Here is a 12,850-nt window from a genome sequence, read left to right as displayed (position 1 = left end):
CGGGTTACTTGGGCTGCTGTGTGCTCGTCGTTTCCCTTTAGGAGCTCTCTCCAAAGGGTTTGACTCCTTACCTCCGTAGGTAGGGTGTCGTCTGTAGTTGCTACAGTATCCACTCTTAATCCCACTGCTGTGGGGGAATTTGTCCACCCATTGCTGTACCTTCTGTTGGGTTGAGTGGCTTGCGTCAAAGGTGCGACCATCAGTAATAGGGTTCTGCTACCCATGCTGGATTTGTCAGCGGTCCGGGCTGTGGACGCTGGCGTAGGGCACTATGATGATAGACCTCCGGTGGTGTGGTCTTTGTTACTAGGTACACCGGGCTATAAATTCTGACACACTTGCAAGAAAGGCTGTGATGGGGGAAGATGTAAATGCCAGAGAGCAGGGCGGAAATGCTCTGCCTAGCACCTCCTACAAAATTGGCGCAGTTAAAACATGCCGAAGATTTTGAGGACACACCCGCCCCATCAAAGAAACCGAAATATTCTTAGTGTATTTTCTTTTTTCATGTCCATGTATGTTCAAATAAAGACGTAGTTTTAAATGGCACAAAAACCAGTTTGTGTGTAATTTAATTTTCAATACTTTTGTAATTTTGTTTAGTTATGTACGTTTTCAGTAAATTTTAAGAACCTTTAGCGTCTGTAATTAGCTAATGACTGTACTTGAATAATTTGTTTTTAACAGTATTTTTCCAGTTTGGCGCATTGTTCTTATTCAAAAACTCACAAACAAGAACAATAAGAAAAATCATAGTGAAATATAAAATAAATAAAATTTGTATAAATAAAACAAAAATATCTATAATATATATAAGATATATTAAACGGAAACCGTAGTTCTAATAATATATCAAAGGAAATAAATTAAACCATAGGAATCGCTAGAAAAATGATAGGATTAATTTACCACAAAACAGCAATTTAACTATTTCTCGAGAACATACTTGTGCTTAAATGAAAGCAAATTAAATTTCCTACAAACTATAAGGGTCGTAGGGCACGTCGTTGTAGCGATATTTAGCTCGAAACATGTACGATAGTTTAAAAAAACCGTTTTGAGCCAGAACGCAACTACACTAGGGCCGTAACTTGCTTTAATTTAGCGGTAAACAGTAATTTAACTATTTGGTCATTTTTTCGAGAACTAGTAGGCCTACAGGAATGTACTTGTGCTTCAATGAAAGCTAATTAAATTTCCTACAAACTATTTGCTATAATAAGGGTCGTAGGACACGTCGTTATGGCAACATTTCGCTCGACCAAAATTATGGCAAACATTGCTATTTTGGAAGAGCTGTATCTCAGACACTATTAGACTTACAGAGCTCGTTTTGTGCTCAAATTGTAGAACATGTACTCTGGTGTAAGACGATGATAAGGTTTTATGCGCTAAAACGCATACGTTTGGAGCTATGAGGACACAACTGAAAAAAGTCCGAAAATCTCGCGGTTTTTAGCGTACCCCAGAGTTAGCACCGGGATTTCGAAGTTGCAAAATTGAGGAAATACTACTGGGACCGAACCTAAGAACATAAAAAAGTCAAACCTACTACTACATTTAATGCGAACTTCATGTCTAAATGAACTGCACTAAACGGAGAATCTGTTAAGATTGAGAGCGGTCAAAGTAAAGGCCATTTTTAGTTAGCTGTCCCAGCAAAGGTACCCAATTTGTATTGCGAAGTATTGCGTAGAAAATAGTTAAGATATTAAAGTGTTATTTAATTTTAAATTCATCGTTTCCTCAATTCACGGTTATTAGTCAAGTTCTCAGACGTTTTTCAGTCGGCGTCCGAGAATATATTTAGCTCTCCCAAATATTCCAACCGTACCATCGAACCACCTCTCAAGAAAATTCTATACCGCTTTTTATTACTTTTGAGATTTACCGAGAACAGCTGGCTGGCTGAATGATTGGTTCCAGTGAATTTTTATTGAAAAATTTGGCACGGAAAATAATTCAAATTTCTTGAGTTGTCGGAAATCGAGCAATCATCTGCCATAATTTGATTTGTTGCAGACATCCTTAATTTAGTTCCAAGTTAAGTTAGGGTGGCTATAAACCATTAAAATTAAATAATCTTTCATTATTACAGTTCTGAACAATATTTATTTATTGAAGTCTTCCCTTCCCGTTTCTAAGGGTGGCTTCGGAATTCGCCATGCCTCGAAACTATCCCTTCCGGCTTTTCTCTCCTCCGTATCTAGTGTCGCTGACTTGGTGCGCGTGATCCTTCCCGACTTTATTAACGATTCTCCTGACCCCGTTTTGCCTGATGCCTTAAATCGATGGGAGTCTCTTTCGGGGGTGAGCGTTCCATCCGCCGACCATTGGAATCAACAACCAGCGTGGGAGGGTCCGCTCGTGGACAAATCAATCGCCTTCTTGTCTGACGCCGCCTCCGATGACCGCGATAAGGCAAGGCTGCTCTCGGTGAGCGCTAAAGAGTCCGGTTGTTGGTTGAACGCTCTCCCTCATAATTTAAATTTTTTTAAATGCAGTAGATCTTAAGATTTGCTTAACCATTGTGGTTATTTGAGCGACTACTTTTAAAACATATTGTGTTTGGTTTCCTCCTTAGTTAAACTTTTGTCAATCTGCAGTTCTACTCTACTGCAGATTTTGTTAACATTTGTGGTTATTTGTGCTACTATTTTTAATACATGTCGTAAAGTGGCAACCTTAAAGCAACTTCGAGTGATCATCTGCACTTGATACCGTGTTTACGATGTCTCATAAGTACATCGACTCCAAAATCAAACGTAAGAATCAACAATGTTAAAACACTTCAAGTAAGATTATAATCAATCAATACATGTATGGCGTTAATTTTCTTGCCGAGCGTGTTTTTCGACCATGACACTCTTGTCCAGTTCCGACTTGAACAAGTAAACGAATTTAGTAGCGTATTATCGTCCTTGGTAGATGTATATTTCCCAGATTTATCACCTACATCCCATGTAGCACAGCGCGGTCGGTTAGTAGTCGGTTAAGAGACTGAGAGTCGGTTAAAGGTCGGGTCGGTTTTGCCGACTGAAACCGACTACAGTCCAATGTTTTGACTTTTTGCCATCGGCGGTTAAAGTGGGCACTAAGCAGACGGCCATTGCAACACACCCAGTTCAATGTATTCTTAGGTGCCGACTATTTACCAACGCTGATTAAGATAACCATTTTAAAGTCGGCATTTGCAACCCTAAATTTGATAGTACGAGAGGTCGGCTCAACCAACCATTGACCGACCTCAGGTGAATCGGTCTTAGGTCGGTGAAATTAACTGGCATACTGCTAACTAATGTACGACTGATCTTGTGATCGTTTTAACCGACCTTTCCGTTTTATATGTGTTTCGGTTTGCCATTTTACAGTCGTCCTAAAATTTTGATTATGAACTGATTTGCTGATAGGTAATTGTCGACTCAATTTATTGATGGTTTTACCGACTCTGTAATTAGATTCTGACTAGAATGAGAGTGGCTAAAATGAGATAGAGGATATGCTATTTGGGTTAGTGTCAACGACAATTTGCCACTCATATAACTAGACACGTTTATATAGTTGGCTTTACCGACAGGTCAGACATTTATTATATCCTTATTTTAAAATAGCGCTAGATTTTCTCATTTAAGTGACATCTATATTTAAAAAGTAAAATTTATTACAACAATCTATTCAAATAAGTTATAATAATAAATAACTGTGATTAATTTGATTGATATTTGAGTTATTATCTTCTTTAAAGAGCTATTATTTGTTTGAAAACCAGACAGTCGTAAACGATTAAACGTGTCCGTGACTGGTAAATTTAAGCCTTTGCTTTATCAAATAATCATTTACCAATGCTTTGTAATATAGTTAAGCGAATTAATCATAATTATTCAGGTGTGTACTCAGATTCCCTACATTTATCTACCAAATATTGATTCAAAATATTTTTAAGTAATATTTTTAGCTGGATATAGTTCAGCTGATGATGTTAGTAAAAAGCTAAAGAGCCGGTGAAAGACAGTTAACGTGTAATCGTTATAAGATGGTGTTTCGACCGAAAGCTTCAATTTTATTTTAAAAGTGGGTGATCTGTCCTGTAATATCAAAATATTATTATTCTTAAGAATTTTTAATTTATTTACGGTTTTCTTTAATTGATTTGAATGTTTTTGACGAAATTGTTAAAAAAATTGTTTGTATTAATTTTTCTGTATATTCCTGATTTTTGAAAGTTTTTAAGACATATGCTACCATTTTTTTATACACAGGCAACGATTTAGCTCCTAGAAATAACCAACTGGAAGTTTCTTAAGTTTTTGATTATTTTTGTTATATTGTGAAATGTACAATCTATTAACTTAAACTTATACCTTTGCATCTAAACCAAACTTTCATTAAAAAATTATATTTGACTTAAGCTAAATAAAAGTTCAGAAGAATATTATTTTATGTGATAAAATACTCTTATTAAGTAATTAGTTTTGCAATAAATTAATTTTCATAAAAATCAAGAAATAAATTTTATAATTAAATTGAAATTGTTTGCAGTTTCTTAGGGGAGATATTTGCCAACCTTTTCTTGGATAGAACATCCCGACAATTTTGGGTGGTATCCATCATACTGAAGGCTCGGCAAAAAATGACCTATCAGATAATACTGTAGGCCAATATCGAATTCTTAGGTGGGAAAACAAACATTTAGATGTCGGCCAACTAAAGATCTACTGGCGGTTAATTTGTATATTTAGAAAAGGCCAACAGTATGGCCGACTAAAAAACTACCAGCTGAGCTACCCACAAATAATAAGTCGGAAAAGAGGTCAATATGCTGTCGGCCAGTTTGTGTTACTTTTATTAGTCTGGCCAACCATGGCGCGGGTAGGACATCCCGACTAATCGCCTAGTAGTGTATAGACACCACCCCCGACTAGACGTCCCTACAAAAATCGTAGCGTTCGGGCCGACTACTTTGTGCTACATGGGGGGAGCTCTGTATGAACTAAACATTGATTACACCGTAGCTCTGAAAAATATTTGGGTGATAATAAATATATTCTTAGAGGGGAAAAGTAGGATTTCACTCTGAGAGCGGGCCCGGGCCCCGGTAAGATATTAATCTCGAGCCCGAATAGAGGCATAACTATGGAAGTTACTAAACATTTTATGGCAGAAGAATAACTCGTTGGTACCAAATCGAGGCCCCGAGTCTGCACGGGCCCAGTAATTTGTACCGGCTCCCCCCTCTCTTGTCGGGCCTGATGGCATCAACGCAAATATCTATGATATGACAGTAATATAGAAATTGAAATATTCGGTACAGATTTAAACCGAAAGCTAACAATTTTTTATACTGAATTTGTTCAATACCTAGAGTAATAAATACGTAGTTTGCCATGCCGATAAACCAAAATGTTAACAAAAACGTTTACCTGTAAAACAGAATACCGCTACGAATGGAAAGCGAAAGGTCCACGAACCGGATGCATTTCGTAGTACGTGTGCACCTACATGTACAAACCGGAACAGTTTCATATTGGTGACGTTCCACCTCAAACATCTATGCTTTACTAGATCAGAGCTGACTACACGAGTGTGTCTACACGTTAGTGTAATGTTTTCCGGTTTTAAATTATTTAAGTAAAATTTGCGGTTAATTGTTTTTAGAAAATAATATTGATTCGAAATGAAATACGTCACGGTTTTGCTAGTGCTTTTAGTTGGCTACTCTCAGGGAAGACATTTGGGTATGTTTCATCTCAATTTCATTTATTTTAGCCTGTGGAAAACCTAACTTTATGCCTTAAAATAATATAAATATAAATATTTATGTACTATAATATAATATAAACTTCACTTTTTTAATACAATGGATCATAAAATATGATCCTAAACTTTATATTTAACGAAGCGATTTAAAAACTTAAAAATATTTAGTTATAACCAATATGAAATTACGTTCCTAATAACATGGGTAGTAGAGAAGGGTCGTCTGTTTTTTAATTGCCCCACGTACACAGATGGCGATCGTATCTATGAGTATGAGAATCAAAAACGTATAATAAATGGAGTTTATTGTACAGAAAATACAAAGTGTGTTCACTTATTGGACCTTGTGTCTTGTGCAAAATACAAAATAGGCGAACGAGGGGTTAGAACCTCGGTTATCTTATATTATTAGGTACCTTCATGGCTAAAATCTACAATTAATTAGAATTAATTGTTTCATCTACATGCTCAAAGACAACCAGACTGAAAAGATATTTAAATTATTTAACCAATTTTTTTACTGGTTTTTAATACGAATTTAATGGGAAATCTTTACAAATTTTGTAAAACATGGATACATTTTCGATACTATAGACTTCAACCACTTATAGTGTTAGCTTATACATGACACTTCGCATTCAAAACGAGCTGTAATGCAGTTGTCTAATCTCGTTAAGCAAACGGCTTAACGATATTACACAACTTTCATTCTTTGATAATTAAAATAAATAACTTTCCAGTAACAAGATCGAACGAGAGAAAGTTGTCGGAAGGAAATCAACTTCAACGACACCATGTCATCAGGAGAGGCTATGGAAGCTCCGGAGGTGAGTTTCTTTTCTTGAAACTAAATATTTAGATATTTCACCTCGCACATAAAGGTATACAACAATTCATTTGCACGATAGACCTATTTATTTAGGTAGAAAGAAAAGCAAATTTAAACTTGAAGAAAAAGAGTGGCCGTATTGGATTGGCATTGGCTGTTCCATCGAGGAATGATCTACATGCTTCGGAATAAATGAAATTAAAGGGAATATTACATCACGTATTTCGTGTGGAATACCAACGTTTGCAACTCTGGCCGCTCTTGCCCTTGGCTTTAGAAATGTTTGGCACCACTGTACAGGGTAGTTTGAAAAATTGAACGTATATTAGGATCGTGTATCCGTCGATATCATTAGCAATTAAAGTTTATTTCTAAACTAGCATGTAGGTATTTGCATGGGACAGCCGTTATGTAGATTATGTACCATAAATAGTAATATTAATTTCTGGGTTTTTGATATCATTCTGTCAATACTTCTATTATATTATTTCAAGTTAATTAGACGTTCTCTCATTGTCACAATTGAACGAGGGCTAACCAATTCACATTTTTCTGTACACCGATTGAAAAAAGTTGTTGAGCTATAATTGATAATAATTTGATTAAATATATGTTACATTTATTTTTTCACACAGATCGTAAGCCTATTACTGAAACTGGTCAGCCCCTCGCAATAAAAGTTACTTAACTCTATCAGCGGTATCAATATTTAATAAGTATTAATTCAAAACTTATTTTACGCAACGACATACAACCAAAATCCAGAATTCTGCGCATCATGTATGAGGCAATTTTTTTATTTATTTGATTAATTTTATCCAGGAGAAGAAAAACCAACGCCTAAATATGGTTCAGGACCACCATCCGGAGGTGGGGGACCATCATCTCCATCCGAACCCAATAAGCCTGATATACCCTCGATGCCACCATCCCCCTCAGAACCCAACCAACCAAATATGCCTTCATCTCCCTCCGAACCCAACCAACCGAATATGCCGTCATCTCCCTCGGAACCCAAACAACCGGATATGCCGTCATCTCCCTCGGAACCCAGCCAACCGGATATGCCGTTATCTCCCTCTGAACCCAACCAACCGGATATGCCTTCATCTCCCTCCGAGCCTAATCAACCATTTATGCCATCATCTCCCTCCGAACCATATCAACCATTTATGCCATCATCTCCCTCCGAACCATATCAACCATTTATGCCATCATCTCCCTCCGAACCCAACCAACCGTTTATGCCGTCATCTCCTTTTGGACCGAACCAACCGTTTATGCCATCATCTCCCTCCGAACCCAAACAACCGTTTATGCCGTCATCTCCTTTTGGACCTAACCAACCGTTTATGCCATCATCTCCCTCAGAGCCCAACCAACCGAATATGCCAGCTTCTCCTTCCGAGCCAAATCAACCGGATATGCCATTATCACCCTCAGAACCCGATCAACCGGATATGCCATTATCACCCTCAGAACCCGATCACGAAAAAACGAATGGGAACTTGTATGGAATACAAGACATTCTTGGTGCAGTTAATGGTGAGTATGTTTTTTTACTCAAACAATCAAAAACCATCGTAACCTACCTTGTTCATACTGTTAATCTAAAACTTACAAAAAGGAATCAGATATATATATATATTAAGCGGCGAAATATTTACCTCTGAATTTACCTTTGAATTACGGCAATAAAGTTGGCCAAGATAACCTTATTAATGGAGATTTAGCTTTCTTCATTTGTTCAATCAAAAATATGTGTACGAAAATTATAAGATTTTGGAATCAGAACTTGGCTAACCAAAGGCTTTTAATTCAACTTAAATAGCAGTACTTCGGCAAAATATGGCTTCGTAAGGGTAAAATAACAAATGCGTAATCAAAACTGGGAAAATAATTGTGAAAACTTAGATATCAGAGTTTCTGAATTCACAGTCAAATATTATCCGAACACTTGATATGGTTCAAAATGCAAAGCAGATAGTTTAAATCAGAAACTAATCTGAATTCAATGTTAGCCGACAGACAGAAGCTGATCGAATTTTAGATACCTCACATATAACCCTATTCATTTTCTTTCGAAATTTTAATCACTGTTTATTTTGATTCGCTTGCCACTTTAGCTAAACATTTTTAAAACGAACTATTGTGATTAAAAATTGTTAATATATATATATATATATATATATATATATATATATATATATATATATATATATATATATATATATATATATATATATATGAATAACATAATTACTATTGGGTCGAAGCAGTGGCGTAGCTGATGGTCCGCCTCGAGCATCAGGGGGGGCTCGAGCATCAGGGGGGGCTCGAGCTTCGGGGAGGGGCCCCGCTAACCATAAAAAAAATTCATAAGGGGGGCCACAAAGAGATTTTTGCGGGGGGCGGCTCTGAGTACTAGGCTACGCCACTGGGTCGAAGGCGTTATGTCACGTTGTTACTTAAGTATCGGAAATTGAGCTTAAATTATGCTAACAAACGATTTTATACTTGACTTACATTGCAATCAATCGTACAACCGGTTTGAATTTCCCTTCTTCAAAGTAAGGAAGTTTCTATTGGTCATTAGCACCAATTTTGGGAAGCTGTTATTAAATTTTTGAGAGGGCTAACGCTACTGTTACATTAACTTTAAAATAAGGCATTTCTAGAAAGTATGCTTGTTTAAGTGGTTTAATATCATACTTGAATAGAAAACGTATTTGATTAATTTTTTTTATATGCAGGTGGAAACAGTGGTAACAGTGGTTATGGCGGTACCGATAGTAACGGTGGTTACGGTGGTAACGATAGTAGCGGTGGTAACAGTGGTTACGGTGGTAGCAGTGATAAAGGTGGTAACAGTGGTTACGGTGGTAGCAGTGATAGCGGTGGTAACAGTGGTTACGGTGGTAGCAGTGATAGCGGTGGTAGCGGTGGATATGGTAAAAAATGAATACGTCAATGAAGAACCAGCTTGGTGTCTACGAAGTCAGTCTTGCAAATCAAATCTTTAATTAACACCACATTTTGCTCTATTTTGGATCTAAAATGATTTATTGCTAATTTCATATTTTACTGTTTTTTGAGATTTTTATACTTTTGTAATAAAAAGTAATTAAAAAAATATTTAAATTAAAAACAATTTTTTCGCGCCGTTGGACACAATCGAGAACAAGCGACACGAGTCTTAAAACGAGTATAGCCTTAGCAGGGAAAGTCAAGTTTCCGTAAATTATCACTCTAGAAAGTACTAGAAAATTCTAATTTCCTCTCCTGTTGCTAGGAGTATAGAAATATTGATGGAACATTCACTGCTCCGAAATTGTTATTTCTGTTTCGGTGTCAATCTTTCCCGCTGAACATTGGCCGCCATTTTTTTTTAAAAAGGAACGATCATGCCTTACCCAGCCGCAACGGAACACGCAAAAACAAATGAATACTGAGGCGCGCGTTTAGGTCACATCGCTCTAGTTTCCATATAACCAAACTTCAAAACTTATTTAGAAAATTAAAGTTTCATATTTTTCAACGCGATCGGCGCCATTCGAGAAAGCATTTCATGATTCTTCCCACAAATAATAAATTTTTAACATTGACTGTGGTCCTTTAAGAACGGACCTGAGAACTGAATAATTTCAGAGGGCTGATCTCGTCTACCGAGAAAACTAAATGCGACACCACGATTCTAGGGGGAATTATTAAACCACTTCTGCGTACATAGAACACGATATATACACGTTGAATGTACATCATCGCCATGAGCTCAACTAGCTCTACGGTTTCAATTAATTCACAAGGAAGTTCCTTTAATATTAATTTACAGGACTTTAAAAAATGTCGCGAATAGTGCCAGGTTTTTTAAATTCTATTTAAAAATCCTTGAAGCCATGGTAATGAAATCAATACAAAAAATTATACAAGGGCGTATCCATGATTTTTTTTTCGGGTGGGGTGATATTGAAAAGTAATGTTACGTTTAGCATGAAATTATCACCCCTTAAATGAAATCTTCTAAAATATTTTCAGCAATGGATTTTTCACTATTAAAATTTAAACATTCTAACATTAATACTTCTCACAAAAACCTAAAACAGCTCAAAAAGGGAAATATATGAGAGTAGTCGTATTTAATATATGCAGCTGTACACTATCGAGGGATGCTCACGCTTGATTTGAAATGATAAATTGTTTTGCCTTTATGTTTCAAGGGTCTGTCACCGACGTCACGATTTTAAGAAGTTGTTTTATGCCCTCGGACTATATTTGCTCTGACTTTTGCCGTACCTAAGCAATGTATTTTTGATATATTTTTTTAGCATTCTTTATTACGCCTGAGGCGCTAATCGAATGTTTTAGTGACGACGTCGTCAGACCCTGTCACTTTCATATCGTCTCTTATTTGAAGGCTTTAAAAAGGGATGCGCCAGCGCACCTATATTAGCGTCTCTTGGTACACTATATCAAGGTATTAATGTGACACTTTTGGTCAAAAAACAACAAAGACTGCATTTGCCGTTTCCTCAATAACACCAAGACGTATAATTGCAGAATATCGCGAGCAAACATGTGCGACGAACGATCGATAGATATTTCCAAATGACTTCGTTGGCCTTTGTCTTCCAATATTGGTACAACCATTGTACGACGCGTGTATGGAGAGATATTTATTTTTGGAGATCAATGAATTCAGGTGAGACCTCACGGAATAATACTTTTATACTTGGGCTTCTGGTTGGCCGAAAATGTCTACATAAAAGTGTCTTATCCACACTCTACTGGAATCCCATTTTTTGCTTCTTTCTACTGAAGAAACAACAATAGCAGATAACGGTAATGACTTCTTTTTGCGATTGAGAAATCGAAGCAGAAGGCCAGTAATAATAATGAGAAACCATTTGAACGCTTTTTTTGTACTAGAAAATAAGCAGATACGCAAAACTAATTTAGGCTAAACGATAGTTTTATGGCTACTTCAGATATTTATCTTTCAGATTCATCTTTAAAAAGATATATTTTCTAGTACTGCTAAAGCCAATATAATAAAACTAACTTCCGGGATTTAATTTGTTTATTAAGTTTGCGGTTGGGTTTTGCGGATTTAATCTTAACACAGAGTTAATAATTCCAATAGGGTAATTTTAACGAGTTCATTACCAGTTGATCTGAACCTGTAGAATTCAGAACCGATCATTTACACCTGTACAACCGGTATTGCGCTTTCTTACAAATGTATTCATTCTATTTCTCCATTTTTTCCACTGGTACACTGAGAATTTACCAATCATTTTACTCGTTTGACTCGCTTTGAAGACAGTAAAGTTCTTGAATATTTTATTTTGCAAAATATTTATCATTACAGCAAGTAATATAGATAAAATTTGATTTTGTTTAGAACCGGTTTTCCAGAGAACCTTAGATTCGATTCCGGATGAAATGTTAACTATGTTATCGCACTTTTTATTAATATTTAAACATTATTAGCTTTTCATCAAAAGCCGCTTGGATCAGATAAATTATGTTCCGAGTCATACGACAGCTTGAAATAGATTTAGATATTTTTGACCAAAGAATTTGATTTTGTTCTCGCATCTCAGCTTATACTGTAACCGGCGATTGTTACATTTTGTAGTTTTTAAAACCCATTTAAATGCACTGTTTTTATTGCTGGTGTATCTCTATTGATGTTTGGACCATTTCTTAACAATTTACAAAAATATGTTGAGTATACAGAGCGTCTTTGAGCAGTAATGGTTTTGAATATTTCCTAGAAGTGTTCTAATACCAACAAACTGAAAAGGGATTATTGGCGATATCTTTTACCGATCACGTTACAGTACTTAACATTGAGACTACTAATTACAGTACTTAATTTGTACAAAATATAAAATTAAATTAAATTTTACTAATTAAAACTATTTACAGCAAATCATTCATAATAATGCATCAAGAGTTGTTGTCATTTGAATAGTTACAAAGTGGTACGTTTAATCTATAATTTATAATACCAAAAGATAATGAATTAGGTAAAACAAAATCTTTAAAAGCAAGTATTGGTTCTACGTGAAGTAGCTCTTTTTTTTCAATAGATGTCGCTAGCGTCGAAATCAAAACAAGATGCATTTAAGCTATATTTGGACCCCTCGCGTTGATTCATGGCCATTTCTAATAATAATATTTCTTAGGTTAAGAATAGTTAAAGTCATTTTCAATGTAAGTTTTGGCCATTAAAATACAGATAAACTCGTTATGAAAACT

The 12,850-nt window shown here is 35.9% G+C and overlaps 1 protein-coding gene across 1 annotated transcript; it reads left to right on the top strand.

The window, feature by feature from the left end:
- Positions 1–355: 355 nt before the first annotated feature.
- LOC149960288 (uncharacterized) lies at positions 356–9,611 on the top strand. The gene is made up of 5 exons (XM_090167432.1): positions 356–367; positions 2,125–2,458; positions 6,498–6,584; positions 7,409–8,131; positions 9,340–9,611. Exons 1-5 carry the CDS (start codon positions 356–358, stop codon positions 9,546–9,548), a joined length of 1,365 nt encoding a protein of 454 aa, XP_090023558.1. The 3' UTR covers positions 9,549–9,611.
- Positions 9,612–12,850: the final 3,239 nt, after the last annotated feature.

This window comes from Leiobunum rupestre, chromosome 2 (assembly GCF_980474605.1).
Source record: "Leiobunum rupestre chromosome 2, qqLeiRupe1.1.hap1, whole genome shotgun sequence".
Taxonomy (NCBI): domain Eukaryota; kingdom Metazoa; phylum Arthropoda; class Arachnida; order Opiliones; family Sclerosomatidae; genus Leiobunum; species Leiobunum rupestre.
The sequence above is the reverse complement of the archived record's forward strand: the minus strand, read 5'-3'. Positions and strand labels throughout refer to the sequence as shown.

What these genes read in the sequence shown, in the direction of transcription:
- LOC149960288 (XM_090167432.1), top strand. An exon ending in GAGCGCTAAAGAGTCCGGTT is followed by an intron (nt 2,459 to 6,497) that starts GTTGGTTGAACG and finishes ATAACTTTCCAG; the next exon opens with TAACAAGATCGAACGAGAGA. An exon ending in CATTCTTGGTGCAGTTAATG is followed by an intron (nt 8,132 to 9,339) that starts GTGAGTATGTTT and finishes TTTTATATGCAG; the next exon opens with GTGGAAACAGTGGTAACAGT.